Genomic DNA, 25,602 nt, shown 5'->3' on the forward strand with positions numbered 1-25,602 from the left:
TAAACTATCAACAAATCCAAAGTCTAGGAACAGTAGCCGCTTCCCACCTTTTCAAAATGTGTACTGAATAGACTGAAATTAAACGTTCAGCAACAAGATGCCATAGGCGACTGTTGAAAGCCTAAAGGAATATCTGGGCATTTTCAGATTTCCTATTCTTCCAATGGATTTTTGATGTTTATTCACCATAGAGATTGAGCTTTCCATTTTGGTGGGAAATTTTTTTCCTAGACTTTCCAATTGCAAAGATTAATTTGCAAACGTGGACCAAGTCACTGTTGATATGTATCAAACACATGGAAAAAAGAAGCGTGAAGTATGAACTACCCCTTTTTGACAGTAAATTTTGAAGCCTGTGACCACACAAATGCCAGTATTGTTAGAAATTGTTTTATCAACACACCCAGTTAGCTTCTGTAGTGAATAGATGCTGCATTCATTGAAAACATAGTCCACACAAATAAAGGTCCAGGATTTGTATAAAAATAGCAGCTCAGGCAGTTACTAGCTATTTGATTGTTCCTGATTCATCTTTAACACTTGTCCTGTTTCCATGCCTGCACATACACTGCTTAACCTTTTATTTTCCATATAGTTGCTCAAGGGATCTCATTTTCATGTCAAACTTGTACACCCCTCATCAACATTTCCTAATTACATTACCTCTGCCATCTTCAGAGTACACTAAGGCTATCATTCTGTGATGACAAATATGAAGATCTGTTCCCACCCATACAGGTAATCTAACAACACAGACTAATCAGGATCAACTCTGACCCTGTGACTGCACATTATCCGCTCCGCAGGGACTCAATCCTTACTGAAAAAAGAACACGTGATACTCAATAAATTCTTCTAATCCTTTTGAAAATACGGGTGGGTTGACCCTGGCTAAATGCCAGGTGCCCACCAAAGCCGCTTTATCACTCCCCTTCTTCAGCTGGATGGGGGAGAGAAAATATAACAAAAGGCTCGTGGGTCGAGATAAGGACAGGGAGATCCCTCACCATTACAGTCACAAGCAAAACAGTCTCGACTTGGGGAAAGTAGTTAAATTTATTACCAATCAAATCAGAGTAGGATAATGAAAAATAAAACCAAATCTTAAAAACACCTCCCCCCCACTCCTCCCTTCTTCCCAGGCTCAATTTCACTCACGATTTTCTCTACCTCTTCCTCCCATGTGATGCAGGGGGACGGGGAATGGGGGTCACAGTCACTTCATCACACATTGTCTTTGCTGCTCAATCCTCCTCAGGGGGAGGACTCCTCACACTCTTCCCCTGCTCCAATGTGGTGTCCCTCCCGTGGGAGGCAGTTCTCCACGAACTTCTCCAACGTGGGTTCTTCCCACGGGCTGCAGTTCTTCACAAACTGCTCCAGCATCTGTCCTTTCCACAGGGTACAGTCCTTCAGGAACAGACTGCTCCACCGTGGGTCCCTCACGGGGTCACAAGTCCTGCCAGCAAACCTGTCCAGCGTGGGGTCCTCTCTCCACGGGTCCATAGGTCCTGCCAGGAGCCTGCTCTAACACAGGCTTCCCATGGGGTCACAGCCTCCTTGGGGCATCCACCTGCTCCTCCACGGGCTGCAGGTGGATATCTGCTCCACCATGAACCTCCCTGGGCTGCAGGGCACAGCCTGTCTCACCGTGGTCTTCACCAGGGGCTGCAGGGGAATATCTGCTCCGGCGCCTGGAGCACCTCCTCCCCCTCCTTCATCACCGACCTTGGGGTCTGCAGAGTTGTTTCTCTCACATGTTCTCACTTCTCTCTTGTCCAGCTGCTGTTGTGCAGTTGTTTTTCCCCTTTCTTAAATATGTTATCACAGAGGCGCTACCACTGTTGCTGATTAGCTCGGCCTTAGCCAGCGGCAGGTCCGCCTTGGAGCTGGCTGGCATTGGCTCTATCGGACATAGGGGAAGTTTCTAGCAGCTTCTCACAGAAGCCACCCCTGTAGCCCCCCCGCTACCTAAACCTTGCCATGCAAACCCAATACAAAACACAATGTCAACCACTGCGTTACCTGTATTGGTTTATTACTTTTTATCATCTGGCCACAATGCTTTTGATCAGCGCTAGCTTTGCACGTCTTGCGTTCGGTGGACCTCTAACTAAATGGGGCAGTACCACCAATGCTGTTTGAAGATCCAACACAATGTGAAATACACCAAAATGGAACGCAATGTGTTTGAATCTGGGAAAAAAACAGACCCAGAAGAAAGATGAATGGACACTTTGGTGCATTAAATAATGAAGAAAATTGTTGCATGTCTTTGCACAGAAAAGGAGGTTAATACAAATTCTTTCTGTATAATGATGGACATTCGTCTACCCTGGTCTTTACTGTTGGCTAACTACCCTCTTTAATTGGCATTTCCCTCTATAGCTAATCTTGGCATTGGTGGCTGAAGGCTGGCTGTGTCTCACAGAATTGCAGAGAGTGGTCATCTGCCTTTAACAGGCTTTTCTGCTGTGATTCCTACTTTTTTGCATCCCATGACAAATAGTTTGTGTCAGACTTCTGCAATACTCACAAAATATCACAGAAAAACTAAATTTATTCTTGACATTAGCATTCACTGCGATATGGATATGTGATTTATTATTATGGGTATTTCCATGCTTGAACCATTTTTAATGGAGCATGTCTGAGTAGACGTTGGCAATGTATCAACCAAATCATTAAGAACGCATTTCTGAGGACAAAAGGTTACATGAGAACTAAGTTAAAGTGTTTTCTGTGATGTGTATGCAACCTGTCGCTTGAAGATTCATACCAGCGGCTCAGAACAGTGGCTCTAGTAATTTTTAAGCCAATCTGGGAGGTGGCTCTCTGGAACAAGAGAGTATTAAGTCCCATGTCTCTCTGCTGGGCAGACTATACGGACTAGAACCAGACTAGACAAATGAGCATTGAAGATTTGGTTTTTTCCATAGGCAGAACATCTTACAAATCTACCCAGATGTTTTTCAGGTGCAGCTGAGCACAAAGACAGTGTGCTAGCTGAGTAATGCAGTTTGCTTAGATTTGATGATATCTAGTTGGGTTTCCAAAAGGCTTCAGACAGGATCTTTGGTTCCAAAGAGCTGCCATGGGAAGAGATCTAAAGTCCTCGCGTTGTTGAAACGGGCTGAAAGCCAGGGAAAAGCAGTCAGGATTAAACAGTAACTACGGAGGATCAAAGGCATTGGTATAAATGGCGGCTTGCCTACGGTTGGACACAGCTGTATTCCCACCTCGCTACCGGAACAAAACTTCGCAACAAAATTAAAAAGGCGTCCCAAGACCGTTCCGCACCCCGGCAGGCGGACAGCCGAGGTGCGCGCCGCTGCCGCCGACAGCAGCACCCGCGGCGCGGCACCGGCGCGACGCAGCGGCCCCAGCCGGAGCGCGGGCCGTGTGGCGGCTCGGCAGAGAGCCGCCCGCGGGGGCGCCGGGCAAAGCTCCCGGGGGCGGAACCCAGCGGCCGCAGGCCACCCGACGGCGGGCGCTCGGCGGGGCCAGGCCCGCCCGCCACACCGCCCAGGGACGGCGTCGACGGCGCCCCGCCGGAAAGCGCGCCGGCGTGCTGCGGGGCGGCCTATCGGGGCTGAGCCGGAAGCACGCCTCGCCCTGGGCGCGGGCCTGCCCGGCGCGGGGGCGGTCCGCTGGCCGCGCGGATGTGAGCGCGGCGGGCCCCGGCGGGGCGATGCCGGGCAGGAAGTCTTCCAAGGAGAAGAAGCGGCGCCGCTCGCGTTCCTGCTGCCCGGAGGGAGCCGCGGGGCCGGGCAGCAGCGAGAGGAAGCGACGGAGCACCGAGTCCAGCCACGGGGCCCTGGAGGTAGCGCGGGAAGGAGGGGCGGGCGGCCGCCTCGCGGCTCCGGCCGCTGCTTTTCCCCGCTCCGCCTCGGAGCGACGGGGCCCGGGCCCGCCCGTGCCTTCCGGGGCGCGACCCGCCCCTCCCCGCCACCGCCGCGACCGCCTTCCGTGGCGCCCCGGCGGGCGAGGCCTGGCCCATGTCACTGCCCTAAGCTGGCCGCGGGAGCGGTGGAGGGGCAGGCGGTGGTGCCGTCCTCTCGGCCGGCCGGTTGCGGCTGGCTCCTGCCCGGGCCGGTGGCACAGGCGCGGGGCCGGGGACCTCCAGTCAGAACCTGGCAGCGTGCAGCTGCGCCGAGGAGGAAACTCGGGCGGAGGACGTGGAGAGGTGTGCAGCAAAGGCACCGGCGGCGAGGTCGGGCCGTGCCGTGGTGCTCTCCCTGCACGTCCCCGGGAGACCCGTCTGTCTTTTCCCAGGTGTAAGAGGTGTGGGGCACAAGCGCAGAGCTGACCCCAGTCGCGGTGCTCGTGCTTGCGGCCTTGTGAGTCTGTTCTAGGAGGTGTTGGTGCGCGAGTACAAAAATTCCTGTGACACGCGCTCCGGAGTGAGTCGTGGGGCAGTCAAAATGTATCTCTAGCTGGTTTTTTTTAACTGTAGTGGTCCTCCACTGATGTAGGGAAGATATATTTTCTGATACGAAGCCCACTTTTATTCTCAGAAGACTGTGCAACGCAAGGAATTGTATGCCAATTTCTGTCTTAGCAGGGTAGCTGTACATTATGAGTGATTTAATTGCACAGCAAATCAGAGAGACGGATTTCTTCTGCCTTAAAGCATGCTTTCATGTTTAAGCAGCAGCTAGGTATTTGCAGATAGTATTTTCTAGTTAATATTTAAAAGTACTTTTTGCCTCTTGAAGCTTTTAAAGTTTCCCCTAGCAAAAGAATGGTTTCAGTAACCAAAAAACATAGCTTCTCTAATGCACTTGCCTTGCAAACGAAAACACTATTTGGAAGCTCAGATGTCCACCTTAAGATGTACCTTGCAATTACGGAGGGAAGGCTGTTGCAAGCACAAATGAAACTGTAAGTTTTCTTCTCTAGTTCACTAGAAAATGTGAAAATTGTACTTGCTTTCTTTGATTTTAGGAAGAAAAGTGCAATCTACCATCTGGAGAAAAAGTGGAAGAAGCTGAACAACCCAGTGATATCGAAGAAGGAGGATTAGATCTCAGTGTGTCACTCAAACCAGTCAGTTTCTACATTGCGGACAAAAAAGAAATGCTTCAACAGTGTTTCTGTGTTATAGGGGAGAAAAAACTACAGAAGATGCTGCCTGACATTTTAAAGGTACTGAAATACACTTACGCTTATATACTTTTTACAAGCTTGAATGCTTGTGTAACAAAGCACATCTATCTCTCAAGTCTAGTGAACTTACAGCTTAAAAGCTGCCTGTATATTTCTTAAATAAAGATTATATGAAGTCTCTGAAAGTGAGACTTTCTCAAGATTTGATATAGATATTCCAGTTTACTCCTTTTTCCACTGCTTAGCCATTGCTGAACTGTAGGCTGCTTATTTTTATACTGTCTGTCTGTACCGTTTAGTTAAATGCAAAAGGAGTTTCATAATTGCATGGAGTAAATTCAGTAGTGTTGTTCCCTAACAAATATGCTAATTTGTTAATAAAAATTTGATTTCTGTTTGTGTCAGCTGAATTTCTTTGTATGGCATTGAATTAATGTCTGAGATAAGGCAGTAAAACCCCTTCTTGATAAACAGCTTCTGAAGCTGTAACTTCTGTGGGCTTTAGTGGTAGTATCAGTAGACTTTTACTGGCTTAGAACATACGCTTTTTGAGTCTTGTGAACTGCAGGACTTGGTAATAATAAATTAGGCTAGCAGCCTGTACAGAAGTAGAGACTACAGGTGAAATGCCGTTTGTGTGATGATTGTTAATAGTTTCAAAATTTTTGTCTTTAATTTTTATCTTTATGAGTCATATTACTAATAAAGTGAGGCAGAACCTCTTCATTTTAAGCACGGAGTGAATTGCGTGCAGTCTCATCCATTTCTATTCTCTGGGAGAAGAGGTCTGGTGCAGCTGGAGGCAAACGCGTTACTGAGTTTGAAAGAAAGTTGCCTGGTGGTGTAGACCCAAACCTACAGCAGGGCTGTGAATGTTACAACATGCTCAGCACTTTCTAATTTTGGTACTTGTATGTGGTATCGTAATTCATTTGAAAGTGTAAAATTACCGCTTTATTTCACCAAGAGGACACCGAATAGTATGAAAGATGTGAAGGTAACTGCAATACCCATAAAATCTGTGTGTGGTAGTATCAAGCATGAGAAATGGATCACCATTTACATGTTTCTTATGTTTTCTTTATTATGATATAAAATTGTTAATATGTTGTCAGTACCAGTGTTTGCTTCAGTTTGTGAACTTGGATTCAACAGTTGGCTCTGGTCTTTGCAGGCTTAATTATGTAATCCACTTGCTCCGAAGTGATGGAGAATTGAGAGTAATTAGGGCTACAGTTGTTTGCTGTTCCATGCTTCACACATACGGCCCAGTATTTCTACTGCTCAGTGTTGCAGCTGCAGTGAAAACTCCAAGCCATAGGTCAAGTAACTGATAGTGTGTATTGCTTAATTTTTCAGAAAAAAACCACACACGCTATTTCTGGTGGTTGTCAGAACTGAAATACCTACCTGGTGTTCTTCAATAGTTGCATCAATGCAGGCCAGAGTAGGGAAGGGACTTGCAATCTGAGTTACCTCTTCATTCAGTACAGTTGGAGTACTACTTAACGTTCATAATTACTCTGTCCTCAGAAATTTTTAGTAGCTCGTGGTCTGTCTTATCTGTCTTCTTAGAACTGTTCCATGGACGAAATCAAAAGGCTTTGCTTGGAGCAGTTGGAGCTGTTATCTGAAAAAAAACTGTTGAAGATACTTGAAGGTATGAATGAAACTTTTAGGCACCACTGTACACCAGAGAATAGTCTGCCTCTAAACCGGGTTTTCACTCCGTTTCTAGCTACTAGTGTGTGTGTAAATATATATACACACACACAAGTAGTATACGTTGGGGGGTGTGTATATATATATTAGCATTACATAGATACACATGCTAGTAGTGTGTGTGTGTATACATAGTGTGTGTGTATATGTATATTATATGGTTTTGATCTTTTAAGCTTGGATGAAATCATCCATTGATTTAGAAGCTGTTAGGGACACATTCAGAAAACAGTAGTATAAGTTTCTTTGTTCTTAGTCTGGGTACTAAGGAAAAGCTTTTCAGCTTTTTCGTGGAAAAAACAAAGCTAGGAATGTAGAAGTATTGTTTGAAATCCATTATTTTAGGTAAACTGGCTATAAGTTGCTTCTTGGTTCTCTGCAGGGGAATTCTGACATACTGCGATAGCAGTTCAATTGTATTAGCCATTGCACTAGAGTATTCAGTATAGTTAAAGGATTGTTCGTAGATCCTTCTGCTCTGCTGAGACACATCGTTCACGTACTGTGATTGAGGATATGACATTCCAGCTTTTCAGCATCTTATTGAACTACCATTTGATATTTAAGGGCTGTAGAATTTACTTGTAAACATATTGCTGTTTTCTCAATTAAGTGGAACTCTTTGAATCTTGAATGTTGTGGAGTGCTTTCTATTAATTCTGTCTCCTGTTCTGTATTTTTAGTGCCTGTAGTATTGTACTAGCAATAGCTATTCTGGTTTTTTTGGTACTACCGTGTAACTGAAACAAGGTTTTTAGTTTTGAGTAAGTCTAATTTTAGAACATCTGCTTTAACTGGGAAAAAACCCTTTTCTGCTGATTATTGCAGTAAAGTTAATCATTAAGAGTAAGCCTAAATATATAATATTAATTATATTACCTGCCTAAATTTTCATGTTTGAAACTGTGTATATCTAGGCAAGATTGGAGCTGATTCTGATACTGACGAGGAGGCAGATGGAGGAGACAAGACTGGAGGTGAATCAGTCAGTCAGTGAGTAAAAGACAAAACGCTTAAAAACTTGATTTAAGAATACTGAACAATACAGGGATTTTTCTTGAGAAATTATCAAATTTAATAAACCTCTGAGACAATACAAGACAATACACCAGTGTTGTGCAGACTGAAGTACCTCTTAGTTGCTGGTTTGGTTAGTTCATCTAGACTTTCTAAATAGGAACAAATGGATGGGAAAGGTAGTGATAGTAATCAGAATTTCATATTCTGGTCAGTATTTTTGATTTAATAGAGACCTGGTTTCTGATCCTGTCTTTGATTCGGAACAACTTACGAAGTTATTGAATGAAGTAATTTTCTTTGATCTCATCTCATCATACATCATACAAATATACTAGAAAATGGAGTGATACTAAGTTAAGTGATGTTTCAGTTTTTCTCATGTGATACAGTTTTAATACCCTGTGACACTTTCTTCTAGGGTTCCATTTGGAGCTGATTTGTGACTGTATCCCCTGCTTTGCTATTTGTTGCCTATATGATCTGTGAATGGTGTGGGTACACCCATTTATGTGGACTAATTTTCTTATTTTGGACATTGCCCTCTTCTGGGTATTTAAAAAGGCAAACTAAAAATTCAAAACCTACAAAATACACTAAATATCGGGTCTCTTTACATAAAGGAGTCTCTGTTAAGTGATTGATGTTTTGCCAGTGAACTTCTAAAAGGGTAAGATGAACTTGTTGGCTAAGGAAACCGTGAAAAATACCCCAGGATTTTGATGTCTGGAGAAATTATGTAATTTTTTTTAAGGCCTAATTCACAAGCTCTTTACTGTTGCAAAATACATGAAATGTTCTTCATCTTAAAGAGGTATGGGAGGATTAGTGCTGCTAGGTTTCAGGAAGGTAGTACCATGGCTGCAAGGTGTTTCAAAGCTACTGTTGAGACATGTATTTATGACCCTCAGCTATAGTAGATTGAGTAAAGTCTTGCTTATCTGCAAATAAAGTACTGATTTGAGCTGGTAAAAACCTAAAAAGGGGAAATTGTTCTTGTCGATTAATGAATAAAACAACAAAATAAGGCAAGCAAGCAGGATTTACCATGTTTTAACTAGCGCGTATCTGAAGACGCTTAACAACCCATTTGCCCATAGCAAGTAGGAAAGTTTCAGGAAAATAATGTCTCTAGTATCTAAATTGCAGTTTGGACGTCTACTGTTTTTACACTGTACAGATAATATTCCAGGCATAAGCAGTGAGTAAACCAAAGTGAGTTGGTGTTGTCTGCCTTTTCTCATAGCTGTGTTGAAGTACAGCAGAATTAAAACTGACCAAGCTCTTTAACCATTGCTGCAGTTACCAAAAACTGGCAAAGCTAGGTCACTTTACATTGCTGATGAAAGATGTGAGCAGTTACTGACAGCAAAATCAAGAAGAAATTGTGTTTAAAAAGAAGTAAAAGAAACTAAGAGATGTTGATCAAAGTTATAGAGCAGATGGCTTCCTTTGATGAACAGAATCGTTGAGGTGCCCCTGGTTTTTGTATCTCTGTCTCCATCCTGATAGATTGGTATTTCAGACAGCTCCAAACTGGCTAGGCAAGATACATTTGTGTAGGAATTGTGGCTTTTCTTCTCCTTTCAATGCACTGGGTTAAAAAATGGTATGTTACACACAAGGGTGCTGTTTCAGAACCTGGGCTCATAGGTTCAGCTGTGTGCTAGCATTTAACAAAAAACAAAAAGCGAAAGCTGTTTGGATGATAAAGAAATAAAGGAATAGGAAGAAATGGGTGAAATGAGGAAAATTAAGGTTTTATTCTAATCATTAAGCCCAGTGCTCAGTAAGTAGAACAATATTATGCTTTTACAGCTGTAAAATGTCACAAGCCCTTTTTACTAAATAGGTATAATCTTTGGGCATTTAGGTTAACTTTTTTGCAATCTGTGTGTAAATAAATATAAATGCAAGTTTGCAAAACTTCAGAAAGCTGTTTCAGCCAGAACAGCAACAAGTCAGTCAGTAGGCAGGGAGGCTAAAGATGCAACGGTGAAGAAATAGGGAAAACTGCATTGCTGAGCTAAACTTTGGTTGTTTGTAATCATTAATAAGTTTTTATTTATCATCTGAGTTTAAATAGGTGAATTTATTTGCCCTCATAGTTGGTTCTTCATAGTTTGTCTTCATTACATCTGGTTTTCTTGTAAATGGCTCCTTTTTTCTGCATTCTATTAACGATGCAACTTTAAAGTTTTTTTTGTTTTAAGTCCGACCTGTCTTAGTTGTTTTCATGGACATGTAAATGTGGGAAGGGAAAATGTGAATAGCAAATCTTACTCTAGCCAAAAATTGGTTAACTGATTGGAAACATCAGTTTGTTTCTTTCATCCTCGTTCTTTAAAAAAAAAAAATCCGACAAACTTATACTATCAGTAGTAAGCATATATCAATAGAAATCTAGAAAGCTTAAATCAATATATCTGAAGAAAAGCGTATCAAAATATACAGGCTTTCTTAGGAAGCTATAGTTTGTACTGTGTCTTTTTTTTTCACCAAATATGCAGATGCTTACCTGTCTCTAAAGATTTGTTTCCTGTATGTACCTTCTAAAAGTAGTAGGGATTTAGAGACGTTTCTCCAGGTAGAGGGAAGATTGCAAAACTCAGATCATTACCTGAAGCTTTTGGATAGTATCGCATCTGTAATTGTAAATTGAACCTTCCTTTTTCTGTTGCATATATCCTCATTTTGTCACCAGAACTGGAAGTCCCAAGGCTTTTCCTAAATTTAAGCTGTGTGAAAGCTTCAGGTGCTTCCATTAGCATGTAAAACGCTTGCTCTGTTATTTTGTCACCAGCTTCTTCCGAGTTAAACACTAGAAATCCTGGAATAAGCATACAGAAGAACTGAAGAAGCAGGGCCTATGTTTGCCAATCACTGGAAATTGCAGTTACAATAGATGCGTTTCATTACTTGTGAGCTCTGTGTACATTTTTAACTATGCAGTTCTCAGATTTTTGTTACTGTTTCTGTGTTACTCTCTGCAATGGAATACTGTTAAACCAAGAGAATAGCTGTATACCAGGCATCCAACTAAATGACAGATATTTAATTGAAAAGAGTTAGCCAATTAATGTCCTGCAACACCAAGCAGGCATTCTTCCCATCTCATTCAAAAGGTATTAGTATGTTCTTGAGCTGTTCCTTTCCTGTTCCCTGAATTGGTTATTTAAATACCCTGCAACAGAAGGACTGAAAGTAAATTATTTGCTGTAGTAATAAAACATGTATTAAAAGAACAAGCATGCTAATATCATTATAGTCATCATATGTTCATGTGTATAATGTAAGTAAATGATCTTTTGCTTTGGAAATGTGCTTTTTTTTTTCACTGTGTGAAAATTTGCAGTTTAATATTCACTCTTTCAAGAATTTATAGGCTTTGCAGTCATGAGTGCAGTTTTCGCTTGTTTTGTTTTAGAAAGGTTAGCAGTTTAGAGGCTTGCCTTGTTTTAATGTGTTTTGCTCCTGGGTACTAGGCTGTTCACAAGCATGCAATTGCATTCTGATATTTACCCCTCTAGGACAATTTGGAATCACTGAAAGAATAGGCTACGTGAGTCCCTGAACAGATACATTAGCACTCAGCATCTGTTCACTGTCTTCTGTTCTCATGGTGTCCTCAAACTTCACCTGTAATCGGACTGATGGACATTTCATAGTGCATTAAACTACTCAATTAGCATCTGTCATTTGGGATATCTTTCCTGAGGAGCACTAATTCATAAGGATTTTTTCCTTTTTTTTTTTTTTTCAATTGCTTGCTGTTAATTATTTTAGTTCTCATTTGTCATGGAAAACTACCCTTGGAACAAAAATTTGCAGGAAGCTTACAGGGCTTGGGACTTCTAGCAATATTTTTTAGGTTTGGAACTGCAAAGGCAAATTTTAATTTAGGAAGGTACATAATCTTTATGTCAGAGTAGCAGAGGTACTGATCTCAAGCCTCGCTCCAGAGATTTAGGTGAATGCTTCTTAATGACCATTAAAAGCATTGTAAGGCAATAATCAACGTGACTCTATCTCTTGTTGTCAGACTGTCATCTTGTCCAGCACATTAAGATTTTTTTTCTGTCACAAAACTTTTCCTGCTGGTCTCCAACCCCAGTTATTGCTGATGCTTGGAATCGCAGCCACCAGTATTGCAGTGCTATTGTCTTAGTCCTTAGCTGTCCACTCCTCTGACTGGTACCCCTTTTCCTAACCTGTGCTGCTGTCTTACCTCACTCTGCTTAATCTGTTTGAGTTGTGGTACCCAATCATCCTCAAACCCAGGTTTCTTTGATAGCTATGCAGATTCCTGAAAGTAGTAGGTTCTGTACAGAATCCACATGCGTAAGCCCAGGTAAGCAGTGCAGTAGCTGGAGCATGCCAACATGAAAAGCTAGCATAGGGCAAATTTAAATTTAGTGTTTGTCACCAGCAAACTGTAATAGTTAGCTTCTTTCTCCTGAAAAGAACATGCTGTGCAAATGTTGTTCTATTTAAAAAAAAAAAATGCCAAGTTTATCTCTTGGAAGAGTGAATTTGAACTTAACTGTCATCCTCAGGAAGAAGTAGCTTTAAAAACTGATAAAAAGAGGGAGCTCCAAATTACTGTAGTTACTTACTAGCATGGCATGAAAGAAGAGGGTATTAGATTTGTATACTGTGCCTTTATTTTAGATTAGCCTATCTTCTGCTCACATTGTTTGGAGACATGATGTTGTGCTACCCTTTCTTAAATCTGTACCGCAGTGTGTATATATATATCATTAGGAAAAAAAATATATATTCTATCATCAGGAAAAAATATTTCTTACTAATAAACAAATTAAACAAGGTTGAAAAGTTGAGAGCAAAACTGAATGGTGAACTGAAATGCTTCTGCTTGGCCACAAGATGGTGCAAAATGCCTGCCTATTAAATGAAGTAGTGCAGGTTCACCAGCAATACAGTGCAATCCAATCAATTCTGAAAGAACAAAATGTGCTCTAAAAGTATGTTTGGGTTCTAAAAATTCTTTTGCTGGCAGTAGGTAGCCTTTAAAGGAACATGGTTTTGCTGTAATCAGTGATAGTGTCAAGGCAACAGGAGGAAACTTTACAACAAGTTTTGATGTGTGATTTTTTTTTTTTTTCAGTTAATAATTTCTTTTTATGTAGCTGTTAAAATGGGTGTAGGTAATTTCACAGCCAGTGTTTGAACTGTAGAAGTCACTCTGAGTTTTCTGTCAAAGGGGTGATTATAATTCCTCAGTGAAATCTGGCGTCGGAGTTCAGGGTGATACCAGGGTTGTGAAGTTTCTTGTCTGGATACTATTTGTGCAAGATCAGACTTTCCCAAGTGACATATAGCTGTCCAGTGCAGAGGTGACTACTCAGTTCAAAATGATGAAGCGTGTGTGTGAGGGAGGATAGGGTAGGGGCAGCCTAAGAACTGAGTGTGATAAGCCTTGGCAAGTGACAGGAGAGCAAAACCTGAAATTTCTGGGAAGGTGTGCTGTGACAACATCGTGGACAACTGGTGGTCTGTGCTGGCATCTGGCCTAACCCCACCCAGTAATGGAGGTGGGTGGGTAAATATTGCTACCCCGGGAGTCTGGCAGTGTCTCAAAGCAGAGGACCAATTAGGCTTTGGTCCTAAGCTGTGGCCTGGAGCTTGGCACGGGGAGTCCTGAGAGGGTGTTTCCCCTGGACTAGGTTGTGCAGGCTCACTGAAGTAATTGGGGTGGGTCTCGGTTAACTCTGACCTTATGGGTGTGTGTTTGAGTGCAAAACTTTGTTCACAGCCTATCCTTTTCTCGAGCCACTTAAATTGAACGTGGTAATGTCATGTTGTGCAGTGTTCCTTTTCCCCCATGAGAGCAGGAAGATTGAGACTCTGGTTAACATGTCTAAAACATCACATGCAGCAGACCTGATTTTATTTGTTGAATTCCTGGGCTTATTTTGCATCTAACAGCTGAGGGCTGTAATCTGTCTTGCAACACCGCTGGCCTTTTGTATTACAAGACTGATAACTGGAGTAGAAAATAAATGAGCAAACTCTCTTTGTTTGTGAAGAGGTAAAGTTTAAATAATTTTCTGAAGGGGTTAGCCCTGTATACAGAACTTCCTGCTCAGCATAGCTATGTGAACATCTAGTTTGTATCCATTCCTTCTCTTTCAGCCCTGTCTGGGAATGGAAAGTCCAACAGAAACTAAAAGTTTGAGAGAATGCTTCTTGAGTTGACCAAGTATGAAAGCAAGCTGAAAGGATACATACCACTGAGTTCTGAGAAAAATGCATCACAGTAAATAGTCTACCCCTAGTTTATTATAATGGCATTGGACAGTACATTTCTCCTGGGGGTTCCTTACTTAAGGTGCAGAATATTTAAAAATGTTTTTTTAGGTGCTGTGTGCATATGAAAACAGCTACACGTTCTCCTTGATCAATTGCTGCATGCTACCATACACATTTATGTTGCAATGGGTACAAAAAGAGGGAGAAGCAGAAGAGTAACCTTTGCTACTACAGAAAAGGAAATAGCAATCAAAATAACTCCTGGTCTCTTAGACCAGGATGGGTACAAGTACTATGGTGTTCTCCCACCTGACATAGCCATAGGACACCCGAAAAATGAAAGTCTTTGAGACCATGGGGAAAATAGATCTGTATTCAGGTTTAGGAAGAGCCTTCAGGCCATTTCTGAAGAACAAGTTGTTAAAGTCATTATATTTACATTTGTGATACCAGAATACTGGTACCCTTTTTGTAGTGCTGTTTAGCTCCTACAGGCAGGATAGTTGCATTGATTCCATATTAATATGCATGAAACCAATGTCACACCGACATTCCGGGTTGGAAATTGGCAATTCTGTCAAAATGCGCAGTAAACATGGCAACTGAACTCTTCCTGTTATTCTGGGTCCTTCTGCCTTCCTTCTTCCTGTATATTTCACTGTATTTTCAGTTTGTATAACTAGTATGTGCGAAATGTCTGAAGGACATGAACGTTTCACAAAAGTATCTTTTCCTTATGCCTTGTATAAAGCAGTTGAAACCTTACAGGTCAAGGCTAGAAATCTTGAAATAGAAGAAAGAGAGAAATGCAGATACTGAATACAATTTAACAGTTGAGTCGCATTTCATTTTAAAAAGTGGTCCTTTGTGAAACTACGAGATTGTGATGTAGGAGAGGTGGCTGGTGGTGGGGTGATGGTAACTTCATGAAAATAGCTTCTTAATTTGAAAAGAAAACAGTGAACAGTAAATGAATGCAACTGAAATTATAGTTTTTTCAAATCATTTAACTGTGTGTCAGTTTATTCTGAGTTTTAGAGAAAAGCTCCTAATATTAGGGAGAGGCTACTGCTGAGGATTGTTATTCTGAAAGGCTCTGGTGTAGGGGAAATATTTGCTTTATCTTTGTGTATTGCTAGGCAAAGCAAAAAAGAGCGTATTCTCAAGTGCTTAGATTAGCACTCTGTGTGTTCCTTTTGCCTTTATTCCTACTGTAGTTGGCCTATTAGCCTACCACCGCATAATTTCTTTAGTTAAAGTAAATGTTTCTTAGAAAAGTAAATGTTTCTTAGAAAAGTTTTCTTAAATTGTAAAAGACATAGATTAAAATGCCATCTTACTTGTTTCCAGACAGGACAACAGTATAGACTCTACTTCTTCTCTGAGAGAAGACAACAAACTGGAAGGTCAGGAATCAAAACAAGGTATGTAGTGGCAAAAGCTGAAATTGTGTTTTCTTGATGTTGGGCAGTGACTAATTCCAGTTAACAGCTGTCTTTTGAACAGTAGCTGCAATCACAGAGAATCATCCTCTTAGAAATCAGATGGTATAGCATTACAACCTCTCCCTTGGGCCCAATTCTAGAAAAGGAGAGGGGAATGTTGTAGAAACTTTGGCTTCTTAAATCTGTGAGATTGGAGAGTTTTTTGTGGCTAGAAGTGAATTGCAGGTCTTCAAAGTTTGCTAGTTTAGCTTCCAGAACATGACTGAAGCACTTGCAAGGCTCATTTGGCTCTTCATACCTAGTTTTTCAGCTGAAGAGGAACTTGGTTATTTCAATTTCTTGGTATATATGTGTTTGCTAATACTGCTATTATCATTTGCTGAATTCTTCAAGAATTAGTTTTGCTTTCTGTTGAGATGATCATAAAAGTCTACAGTACTCTGTTTTGACATTAATAGAAATCCATTATAATAATTGCTTGCCAAAGGACTGCTTGTAATTTAATAATTTCATTCAATCCTGATGTATGATACCTTGGTTGCTTTGATTGTGCAGAGCTGAGGTCCAACAGAATGGTGCTTAACACCCACCACTCCTGGTAACTGGCATTTTTTACTTGAAGTCAGTCCCAGTGGAAGTACACACTCAAATCCTTGAATTTCTGAGGATCAATGTTTTGTCTTGTATATTTCCTCTTTTTAAATGCAAAAATGTAGTGGGTAAGACATTCAGGTACAGTGACTGGCACAATAGAAAATGCAAAAGCAGGTAAGTTAGTGGTACACATTTGAGTACCTGCTGCCTAAGGAAAGAGTTTTTTTAACCTGCAGCAGTATTTGTTTTATTCCAGTCATTAAATGAGCACCATATAACAACTGCCAGTATTATTTTGTACATGAAGCACTTGAATTGTAGGTGTTTCTGTCTCAGTCAGTCTATTTATTTTCATTTAGACTAGCTGTATGCAGTAACATCAGAAGTAGCTTTTCCAATCAAAGAATGTTGCAAATTCTTACAAGCTATATGTTTTTTTCTATGACGACCTAACATTATTTGCTTCCTGCAGCTCCTATTTCACAATTCAGAATGTTGTCTAAGAGATGTCTCTTGGAATAACTTTGTGAAACATGTTTTTTTCTGAAGTAATTTGTGAGGGGAATTAAATGGAGAAGGAGAGAGTCACAATAAAAGCTTCAAAACTTTTAGAAGCAGGTTGCTATGGCTTTGCGAGGAATGCTTTAAATGTTACTTGTTGTACTATATGGAGTGACCTTAGAACTGACAGATTTCCTGCAGATCTCTTCCATTTTTATATTATCAAAGGGAATTGATGACTGTTGCAGGTGATTGCTTCATTGTTGTTTTTACGACTTAATCAACCAGAGTATCATGATGGCTTTGGGCTATAACAGTGGCTCCACTGAAGACGTTAGCTTTAAAGAGCTTTTGAGAATATCAGTATAAATTTTAAAACATAACTCTAATCATTCTGTTGAGCTGCTGCCTGTGATGCTATGGGAAAAAAAGAGAGAATGAGAGGGTAAGCAAAAGTGGATAAAATAAATTAAAAAAATGAAATTAAGTGTGCTAAAATGAATTTCACAACTGTAGCTGAAGGGAAAAGTAAAAGTTATCACAATGAAAAAGATAATGGGAAATGCCAACCAATGATCTTTATTACTGGGAAAAATTACGACTGCAAAAGAGGGAAATAAAGCCCATCAGCTAAACATCTGTAGGCCAGTGAGCTTGTATGAACACTGTGTTACACAGTTTTGGAGGCTCCAAATTCTGAATGGAACCCAAGGCAGCTTTGCCAAGCTTCCTGGTCTATACCGAGTCTGAGACACACATGAATGACTGTTAATACTTTGTTTCTGCTTAATATGTAACCAATACCAAAAGGAATCCTGTGGTGGATTAACCCCAGCCAGTGGTAGGCACCCACCAGCTGCTCACTTACTTCTCCCCCAGTGGGGTGGGGCAAAAGCGAGAAAAACTTAGGCGTCAAGATAAAGATAGTTTAATAAGTGAAGCAAAAGCTGTGCACTGAAACAAAGCAAAATAAGGGGTTTATTCACTACTTCCCATTGGTGGCCAGATTTTTAGCCAATTCCTGGAAAGCAGAGCCTCAGCATGCATAACAGTTAACTTGGGAAGACAAATGCCATAGCTGTGAACATCCTCTTTCCTCCTTCTTTTCTTGTGCTTTTATTGCTGAGCACAATGTCGTATGGTAGAGAATATCCCTTTGGTCAGTTGGGCTCAGCTGTCCTGGCTGTATATCCTTCCCAAGCTCTTGCCCACCCCCAGCCTACTTGCTCTTGCTGTTGGGTCAGAGTGAGAAACGGAGAGAGCCCTGAGGCTGTGCAAGCATTGTTCAGCCCTAGCTGAAACACTGGTGTGTTATCAACACTGTTTCAGAAACAAATCCAAAACACAGCACCATGCAGGCTGCTGTGAAGAAAATTATTACCATCCCAGCCAGAGCCAGGACCAAGTCACTTCCTCTTTGGCAGTGAATTAGGATGAGTATGATCGGAAGTTAACTGTCAGGCTTTGCACTACGATCCATTGGTGCACGTATTTTTTTGATCCATGGGAATGCTGCTTGGTTGAGCAGCATGTTAGGTAAATACTGACTGATGCCACGCAGCAAGACAGAAGAATCATTTATGGTTTAGGCTTTCAGTTTTTATTGCTTGAAAATTGTGATTTATCTTACAAAAAACAAAGACCAAAAGTTATTTGTAAACTTCACCTATATGGCTTATTGTACATTTTCTAGAGTTGAATTTCCTTTCTTGTCAGCTTTGATTAGAGTGTTGGAGGTGCCACATACATTTAGCTGTATATGTTCCCATATACGCTATATTGTTGTGTTTTAACCCCAGCCAGCAACTAAGCCCCACGCAGCCGCTCGCTCACTCCCCGGTGGGATGGGGGAGAGAATCCAAACGGTAAAAGTGAGAAAACTCGTGGGTTGAGATACAGACAGTTTAATAGGGAAAGCAAAAGCTGCACATGCAAGAAAAGCAGAACAAGGAATTCATTGCAGTAACAATGAACAGCAGTAACTAAAACATCCCTGCTTTATCAACACTGTTCTCAGCACAGATCCAAAACACAGCCCCATACTAGCTGCTATGGAGAAAATTAACTCTACACCAGCCAAAACCAGGACATGTGTTTACCACTATGATGACCAGTTTTTACAATCCAGTAAACCAGTGTTACGATGTACTGGGTTGATAACCATGTACGTTCCTAAATCAGAAGTGCATTCTCAGTCAGGGTAACATGCAGTATGCCTAAATCGGGACTTAAATGCTGTGACAAATCATAGCCTGTGATCAGGACTGAATATCTGAATATATTTTTTTAAGTGTATATGGTAAAAAAGTCTTTAATCCTAAATCAGTAAAACCCTTGGAGTTATGTTTTAAAATGTTACTGTTGTTTGTAAAACCAATTTGAGATTTTTTTGACCAGGAAAAAATTTATTCTCTTTCTTTCTTCTTTGTTTGTTTTTTGTTTTTAAGCAGAGAAAGTGCATTTATAGCTTTCATAGTAGTCAGTATTGATTTTTTTTTTCCCCCACACCCTCAGGATAGCAGGGATGTCATAAAACCCAAGAAAAATAGCTCTTTCCTATGGTTTTTCTGCACTGCTCATGAATTAAAACCAAGTGCATGCAGATACCAAAAGGCATTTTAAAATGTTTTAAAAAACAATAATGTTTTTCTAAAGCCTTATTTGTTTTTCCTTCAAAAGTAAATGTGCTCTCTTTTAAGGTTGATTGATTAAACTGATTTTTAACAAGGAACAATTTAATTTTTCTAATCCATACCCTACTGCTAATCTTTGTACAGAACTTCCACCTAGTGTAAGGGGTTTGCACAAAAACTCAAGAAGAAAATACGAATCACTATGTGGATGGGGAGTTTTTTACACTTCACGCTTCTGTTTTTAAGAAAAGTCTCACATTCTTTTTGTTGCACTTTTAAATATTTTCTTTATAATAAAAGACACTGAAACATTAATACATAAAACAAAGACTTCTAAAAATATTGTTTGAAAGATGCTTTACTCTTTTTTGAAATGGCAGAGAATTGTTTATATTGGATCTGAGACCCATGTCAAAGGAACATTCTTATTGAGAATAATTAATAAAAAAAAAAATCCAGAAGTTTTCCAGCAATAAAACATTAAACGGGAGCATCTTGAGCAAAGAAGCCAGTGATGATAGGAAGATATTTAGTTAACGGTATTAAAACCATAGGTCCCTGCTGTTTTAAACTGCATTATCAATGTTTTTTTATGTAGTTTGAATGTCAGTAATATTCTGATTGCCTGATACTAAAAAAAGAGCAATTTACAGAGGAAGTACTTGCTTGGGTTTTCAATATAGTGGTTGTTTTGTTGCTGATGAGCAATCCTTGCAAATCAGTACTTGTAGCCCTTCAGATTTGAGGCTCAGGAACCAAAGGTATGGATGGATGAAACTAGCAATTAAAAAAAAAAAAACCAACCCAGTTCAGTGAAACAGAACCTTTTAAAGACAGATGTCAACATTCTAATTTTAAAAATCAGAGACTCACAGAATTCTTTAGGTTAGAAGGGCTGTTTTGAGATCATCGAACCCAATAACCCTGCTCAAGCAGGTCAGCTGGAGCAGGTTGCTCATGACCACATGCTGTCAAGTTTTGAATATGTGCCAGGATGGAGACTCCACAACCTCCCTGGGGAACCTGCTCCAGAGTTTGACCACTGTCACAGTTTTTATGTGTTCAGATGGAACTTCATGTGTGTTAGTTTTTTGCCCATTGCCCTTAGTCCTGTCAGTGTGGAGTACTGAGAAGAGTTTGGCTCCCTTGTCTTCATGCTCTGCCATATTTTTAACGGAGAACTAAAGAAAATTTAAAAAACCCCAGGTTTGCAATACTGTCTGAATAGATACTAAAAAATATAGATATTAAAAAAATTATATTTTTTTATATATATATAGAGTCATTATAGACTAAAGCAGCTTACATATGAATGTTAACTTTCTTTGAATCTTCATGGCAAGAAATTACATGTATTGCAAAACCACAGATCTTTAGCTCTAAACCCTCATTATTAATTAACAGGGAACACAGCCATACCTTTGGATAGTGGTACTACCAAATGCAATTATAAAGCCTTTAGAATCAGTAACTTCACCATCATCTGACTATAAATTGTTAATTTTAAGCAGGAACCAATCCTACTGTAAGTTTCCACAGATAAAAAGGTTGGTGAAAGACTAGTAATTTCTGAGGCCAGTGTGTCAAAAGCAAGAGTCTTTCTGTAGGCAAATTGTGAGAACAGTTACTCAGGTTCTGTTAGAGTTTTGCTTTTATTTTATTGCACTGCCTCTTCTAATTATTTTTTTTAAATGAGCTCCAACTTTTAGCCAGCATTAAAAGCCAATGCCATAACTTTCCCCACGTTTCACTGAATTAAATACAACTGAAATACTTATGATAGATTATGAATAGTTGCACTATAAGTGGAGTTTCTATTAATTTTTAGTACTGTGCCTGACTACAGTGTCCCATTCCTTTTTAAAATACATAAAATAGTTTTAAAGTGTCATTTTTAAAATTGCATTTTGAAAACTAAGTTTACTTTAAAGATAATAAACAATAATCAATTTTGCATTGCAGAGGCTTCCTTGTGATGTAAAACCTTATGACATTTTAATTAGGGAAATAGGTCATGTAGCTCCGTAGGATGGAATAAATTTTCCTGGTACTGCTGCTTTGCTATACTGCATGTTCTTCTAAATTGGCATAAAAATGCATTAACACTTGTCTAAATTAGATCAGCCTTAAAAGTTGGGGGAGAAAAAGAGGAATTAGTTGTCTTAAATTCATAGATCTTTTTGCCACTCTCTTAATCTGCAGAGAAACACTTTAAGCTGAAGCGATCTTGTAAGTTGAAAGAAAAATGCTTCTGTTCGGCGACTGTATGATTGTTACATTTGTGTTACAGGCAAGGGAGAAGACAGTGATGTCCTCAGCATAAATGCAGATGCGTATGATAGTGACATAGAAGGCCCATGCAATGAAGAAGATGGCCCAGATGTGCAAGAAAACACTGTCAGAAGTGGAGCCGGCCAGATAGATGACCTTCAGAAGGACATTGAGAAAAGCGTGAATGAGATATTGGGCTTGGCAGAGTCGAGCCCAGCGGACCCCAAAGCAGCAACCTTAGCTGTTCCTCCATCAGAAGATGTTCAGCCATCAGCACAGCAGCTGGAGCTTCTGGAGCTCGAGATGAGGGCCAGAGCTATTAAGGCTCTGATGAAAGCTGGTGATGTAAAAAAACAGCCCTGAGATTGTTTAGATTTATTTTTCAGTATTTGTTTTGAAGGATGTGATGTCTGTTCTCTTCAGCACTAAAGCGTTTTTCTGTTGGGTATGACATTCCTCATTCAAACCCTATTGTGTATCCTGACCTGTGGCTTAAGCCATTGATAGTTGGTTTCCTTGCCTTTAGTGTGCTGCTTCCATGACATGCACAAACAGAGTGGTTTGATGCTTCGCTGAGATCAGGTCTCCTTGTGCTGGGTTATCTCCTTGAGGAGTCACACAGTGTATAGAGCTATGCCAGGAAGCTGGTGCCTTCCAGAAAGGTTAGGAGAATCAAGTTCTTTATAGCCCCATGGTTAGAAATTACCAGCTATTTTATTTATTAGCAACTTGTTAAACTACTTGAGAAACTTGATTTATATGTACTTCATTAAAAATACCATTTTGTAGAGGTCTTTTGTCGTGTGACTGCCTTCAGCATTCTGTGATGGGATTTGAGATTGCTTATTTCTCCTTGGGGCCCATCATAATGTAGCTATTCTAGTTAAAATGAACGATGATTCACTTAAAAGCATACTTAATTTTTAGCAAGTTGAAGTCCTGAAGGGAGGGATTTTTTCCTTTCAAATAAACAGTTGAACCATGTTTTTTTCAGAGTTATGAAAGTGCCTGAAAGTGACAAATACCAGAGGTTTTTATACTGTCGGTCATTTAATTTTGTCACTCTCCTCTGCTGTTTATCTTCTGTGTCATAACTGAAATAAAGAAAATGGAGTTTTTTCTTGACTATGGAGCTTTTTTGTTGAATATTTGGCATAATATTTAGGGCAATGCAGCAAATCAGACTATTTAGAAGATCTTGCCTTTTTAACATTTAACTGACCTTGTCATTTCATGTCTTCTGTAAACAGGAAAATCTACTTAATTTCAGTATAAATGTTTTTTAGGAAAGTTGTTTTATTTATTTATGTCTATTGTATAAGGTTTTAAAATCATAAATCTACTTTTGTAGTTTTCAAGGCTATTTCTTTGTAAGTAAATTGTATTATAAAATTAATTTTCCTGCTATGATTTCTTACAACAATTAAAATAATTCTGATTTTGTTTAGAGTTAGTGCTGGTTTTATACTTGGCTGCCAATCAAATGCACATTAAAATATTTTTCTGTGTGTTTTATATACACACAGATACACACACAAATTGATTTTTTTTAGGTATGAAGTTTATGAATGTGGTCCTTGTTAAGTAAAATGATGTATTATATTTGTTACTCCTGATTTTCCCTTGGTTGTTAGTTAGAAACCAAATTAGATACTTTGCAACAGTAGCATGGATAATTTCCACGTGCTATTTTGTAATACCACTGTAGACCTTGTTCTATTCAAATATTATGTCTTGAATTCTGTTGCAAGGTTTAGAATTTTCTTTTTCTCCTTCCTTTTTTCCTTCCCTTTTTTCCTTTATTCTCTTTTTCCCTCTCTTTTTTCACTTTTTTTTCACCCTTTTCTACTCTTTTCCCTTTCTTTGTTGGTAGTCAAGTGCATTGTCTTTAGTAGCAAGCTTCTTATATATTTCTTAAAGCATGATTGATTTCCTCTAGAATCAACAGTATTGTGAGTAAAATGGTAGCAAAAGTGCAGTGTAAATTTGATTATAAACTAAAACCTTCATTAAGTACAGTTGAGAAAATTACAGTGTGTGTTCACTAGATGATGGCAGTGACCTGAGTAAATTTCACCTGTCTGTAATCAGTTATCCTGGCAACAACATTTTTCTATTATTTTTTAGCAAATGGAGGATGTAAGTTAGACTATATATATCCAATTCAAGAGGTAACTTAACTGTCTCAGAGTGTGCATGTGTTGTCTTCAGTTAATTTCATTTGGCTGTTTGGTGAACTTGTGATCTATTTGAGTGCGGAGGAACAAAAGCAGGTAATGAGAGAAAGACAGTTGGCAAAACCTAGATGTGCTGTCATCTTCTTTGTAAAGTCATAGGCTAATGGACCTGTGTTTGACTGTAAAAACAAGTTTTACTGCTGCTATACTAAGATCCTTAAGGCACTGAATACTTCACTTTCTCGTGGAAATGAAAAAGCTCACCTGCAAGGACATTTGCTTCCTAGTCCTGCTGTGCAACTCTGTGTATCTGGACCAACAGGAAAACTTCCTTGATGTTTGCCTCTCTTCTTTCATGTTAAGGTTCATTTGCCAGTTCTACAATCTGCCATAGCATTGTGAGGCTTGCAAAATCCCAAGCAATATGAATAAACAAAAATCAGTCCTTAATGTTGAAGAAAAACCTACAATACAGTAATAGTTGATTGGTAGGACAAATGTTTCTAGACCTGCATCTTTCCTTTTTTACTGGTGCTCCCAACACCTGTGGTTTTATCACCCGCAGAGGTAATTCCTAACTGACAGCATACTCCTGTGTGGCTCCCATGTATTTATGGCAATCGCTGGTTGTAACCACAGGTTACTTCATGTAGAAGCCATGCGTTGGTAAGGGTGTCTTAGGAAAGCTGAATGTAAATCAGGTTTAATTAAAATATGTTTTCTACACCACCAGAAGAACTGATACAGGCAGGTGTACGAAGTCCATTCAGAGATGTCGCAGAATGATACATTTGCAGTTGTTCGTCAGCAAGGAAATACTGCTGAAAGTGATAAACTATAACATAGTTCTCTTCTGCTGCTTACTTGCTGGAGGTATATGGCATTCATAGCTGAACTGAGCTTCATTTTCCTATTTTTCTAGGTCACCTTTAAAAGTTCATTTTGTAGTGTGTTGAACTGTCAAAGGTTATTTCAAGGTCTGTATCAAGAAGTTGCATATGCTAACTTTAATATGTAGTGTGACAAAGATGAAACAGGTTTACTATGTGTATGACAGAGAAGATTTGTAATAAAAGCCTAATTAAATTTGAAATTAAAGGAGGAGAAGGATTCCAAGAAAATTAATTTAATCTGTTTACAAAAATAAAAAAAATACATACATTACAAGAGAGACTTCATGTGATTGATTACATAAGTGCTAATTAATTTTTAGGGTATTGTACTATTGCTGCTCAGGTTAAAAATGGATCAGCTAAATTATGTGGGTTCCTGCATTGATTCATATCTCTGAATAGTTAAAAAAATCCATGTATTTAAAATATTTATTAAACAACTGTTTTGTTGTTCACTTTTAAAGATATCTTTGATTTTTTTGCCTTGAAAAATAAATGTAATATTTCACTTGGAGGAACAGGCAATTTGTATGTAAAATGCAGTCATGAATTATTTATGAAAACTTAAAATAATTTTACTGGTTTTTGATCAACCACTTTGTTGGGAAAAAATATTATACACTCGGTGGTGGTCAGCATGAGGGAAAAGATCTTGATTACATTCTGGACTGCAACAGGAGTATTTTCTAATGGATTTTGGCTGTCCTTACAGATGAAGCACTGCTTTTTTGAGGAGGAGGGTTGATTGTGTTTGTATTAGGTAAATAAAAAGGTGTGAATCCCGAGAGAGCCAAAAGTATCTTATTTCTGTTTAGAGGCTTTGATGTTATTTTTATGGTGATTTCATAGAGAATAATAATTAGACTTCAAGATGTCACTTTTGAGAGAGAAATCGCAGGCATTTCCTTAGAAAAGAATTGGTTCTGTTAGTAACACTCTTTTCATTACGGTATTTGCTCTCAAAAAT

At 39.6% G+C, this 25,602-nt stretch overlaps 1 protein-coding gene across 1 annotated transcript; it reads left to right on the forward strand.

Annotated features, from left to right (window-relative positions):
• Nucleotides 1–3,691: 3,691 nt before the first annotated feature.
• On the forward strand, nucleotides 3,692–22,690 carry CAAP1 (caspase activity and apoptosis inhibitor 1). The gene is made up of 6 exons (XM_059833944.1): nucleotides 3,692–3,823; nucleotides 4,948–5,148; nucleotides 6,685–6,769; nucleotides 7,749–7,824; nucleotides 15,472–15,545; nucleotides 21,585–22,690. Exons 1-6 carry the CDS (start codon nucleotides 3,692–3,694, stop codon nucleotides 21,926–21,928), a joined length of 912 nt encoding a protein of 303 aa, XP_059689927.1. The 3' UTR covers nucleotides 21,929–22,690.
• The last annotated feature ends 2,912 nt before the right edge of the window (nucleotides 22,691–25,602 follow it).

This window comes from Gavia stellata, chromosome Z (genome assembly GCF_030936135.1).
Source record: "Gavia stellata isolate bGavSte3 chromosome Z, bGavSte3.hap2, whole genome shotgun sequence".
NCBI classification, from domain to species: domain Eukaryota; kingdom Metazoa; phylum Chordata; class Aves; order Gaviiformes; family Gaviidae; genus Gavia; species Gavia stellata.

Bases quoted from the DNA above. Each gene is read 5' to 3' on its own strand.
- CAAP1 (XM_059833944.1), top strand. From the start codon at position 3,692: ATGCCGGGCAGGAAGTCTTCCAAGGAGAAGAAGCGGCGCCGCTCGCGT. The intron at 3,824-4,947 runs GTAGCGCGGGAA...CTTTGATTTTAG, and splicing joins CCAGCCACGGGGCCCTGGAG to GAAGAAAAGTGCAATCTACC. The intron at 15,546-21,584 runs GTATGTAGTGGC...TTTGTGTTACAG, and splicing joins AGGTCAGGAATCAAAACAAG to GCAAGGGAGAAGACAGTGAT.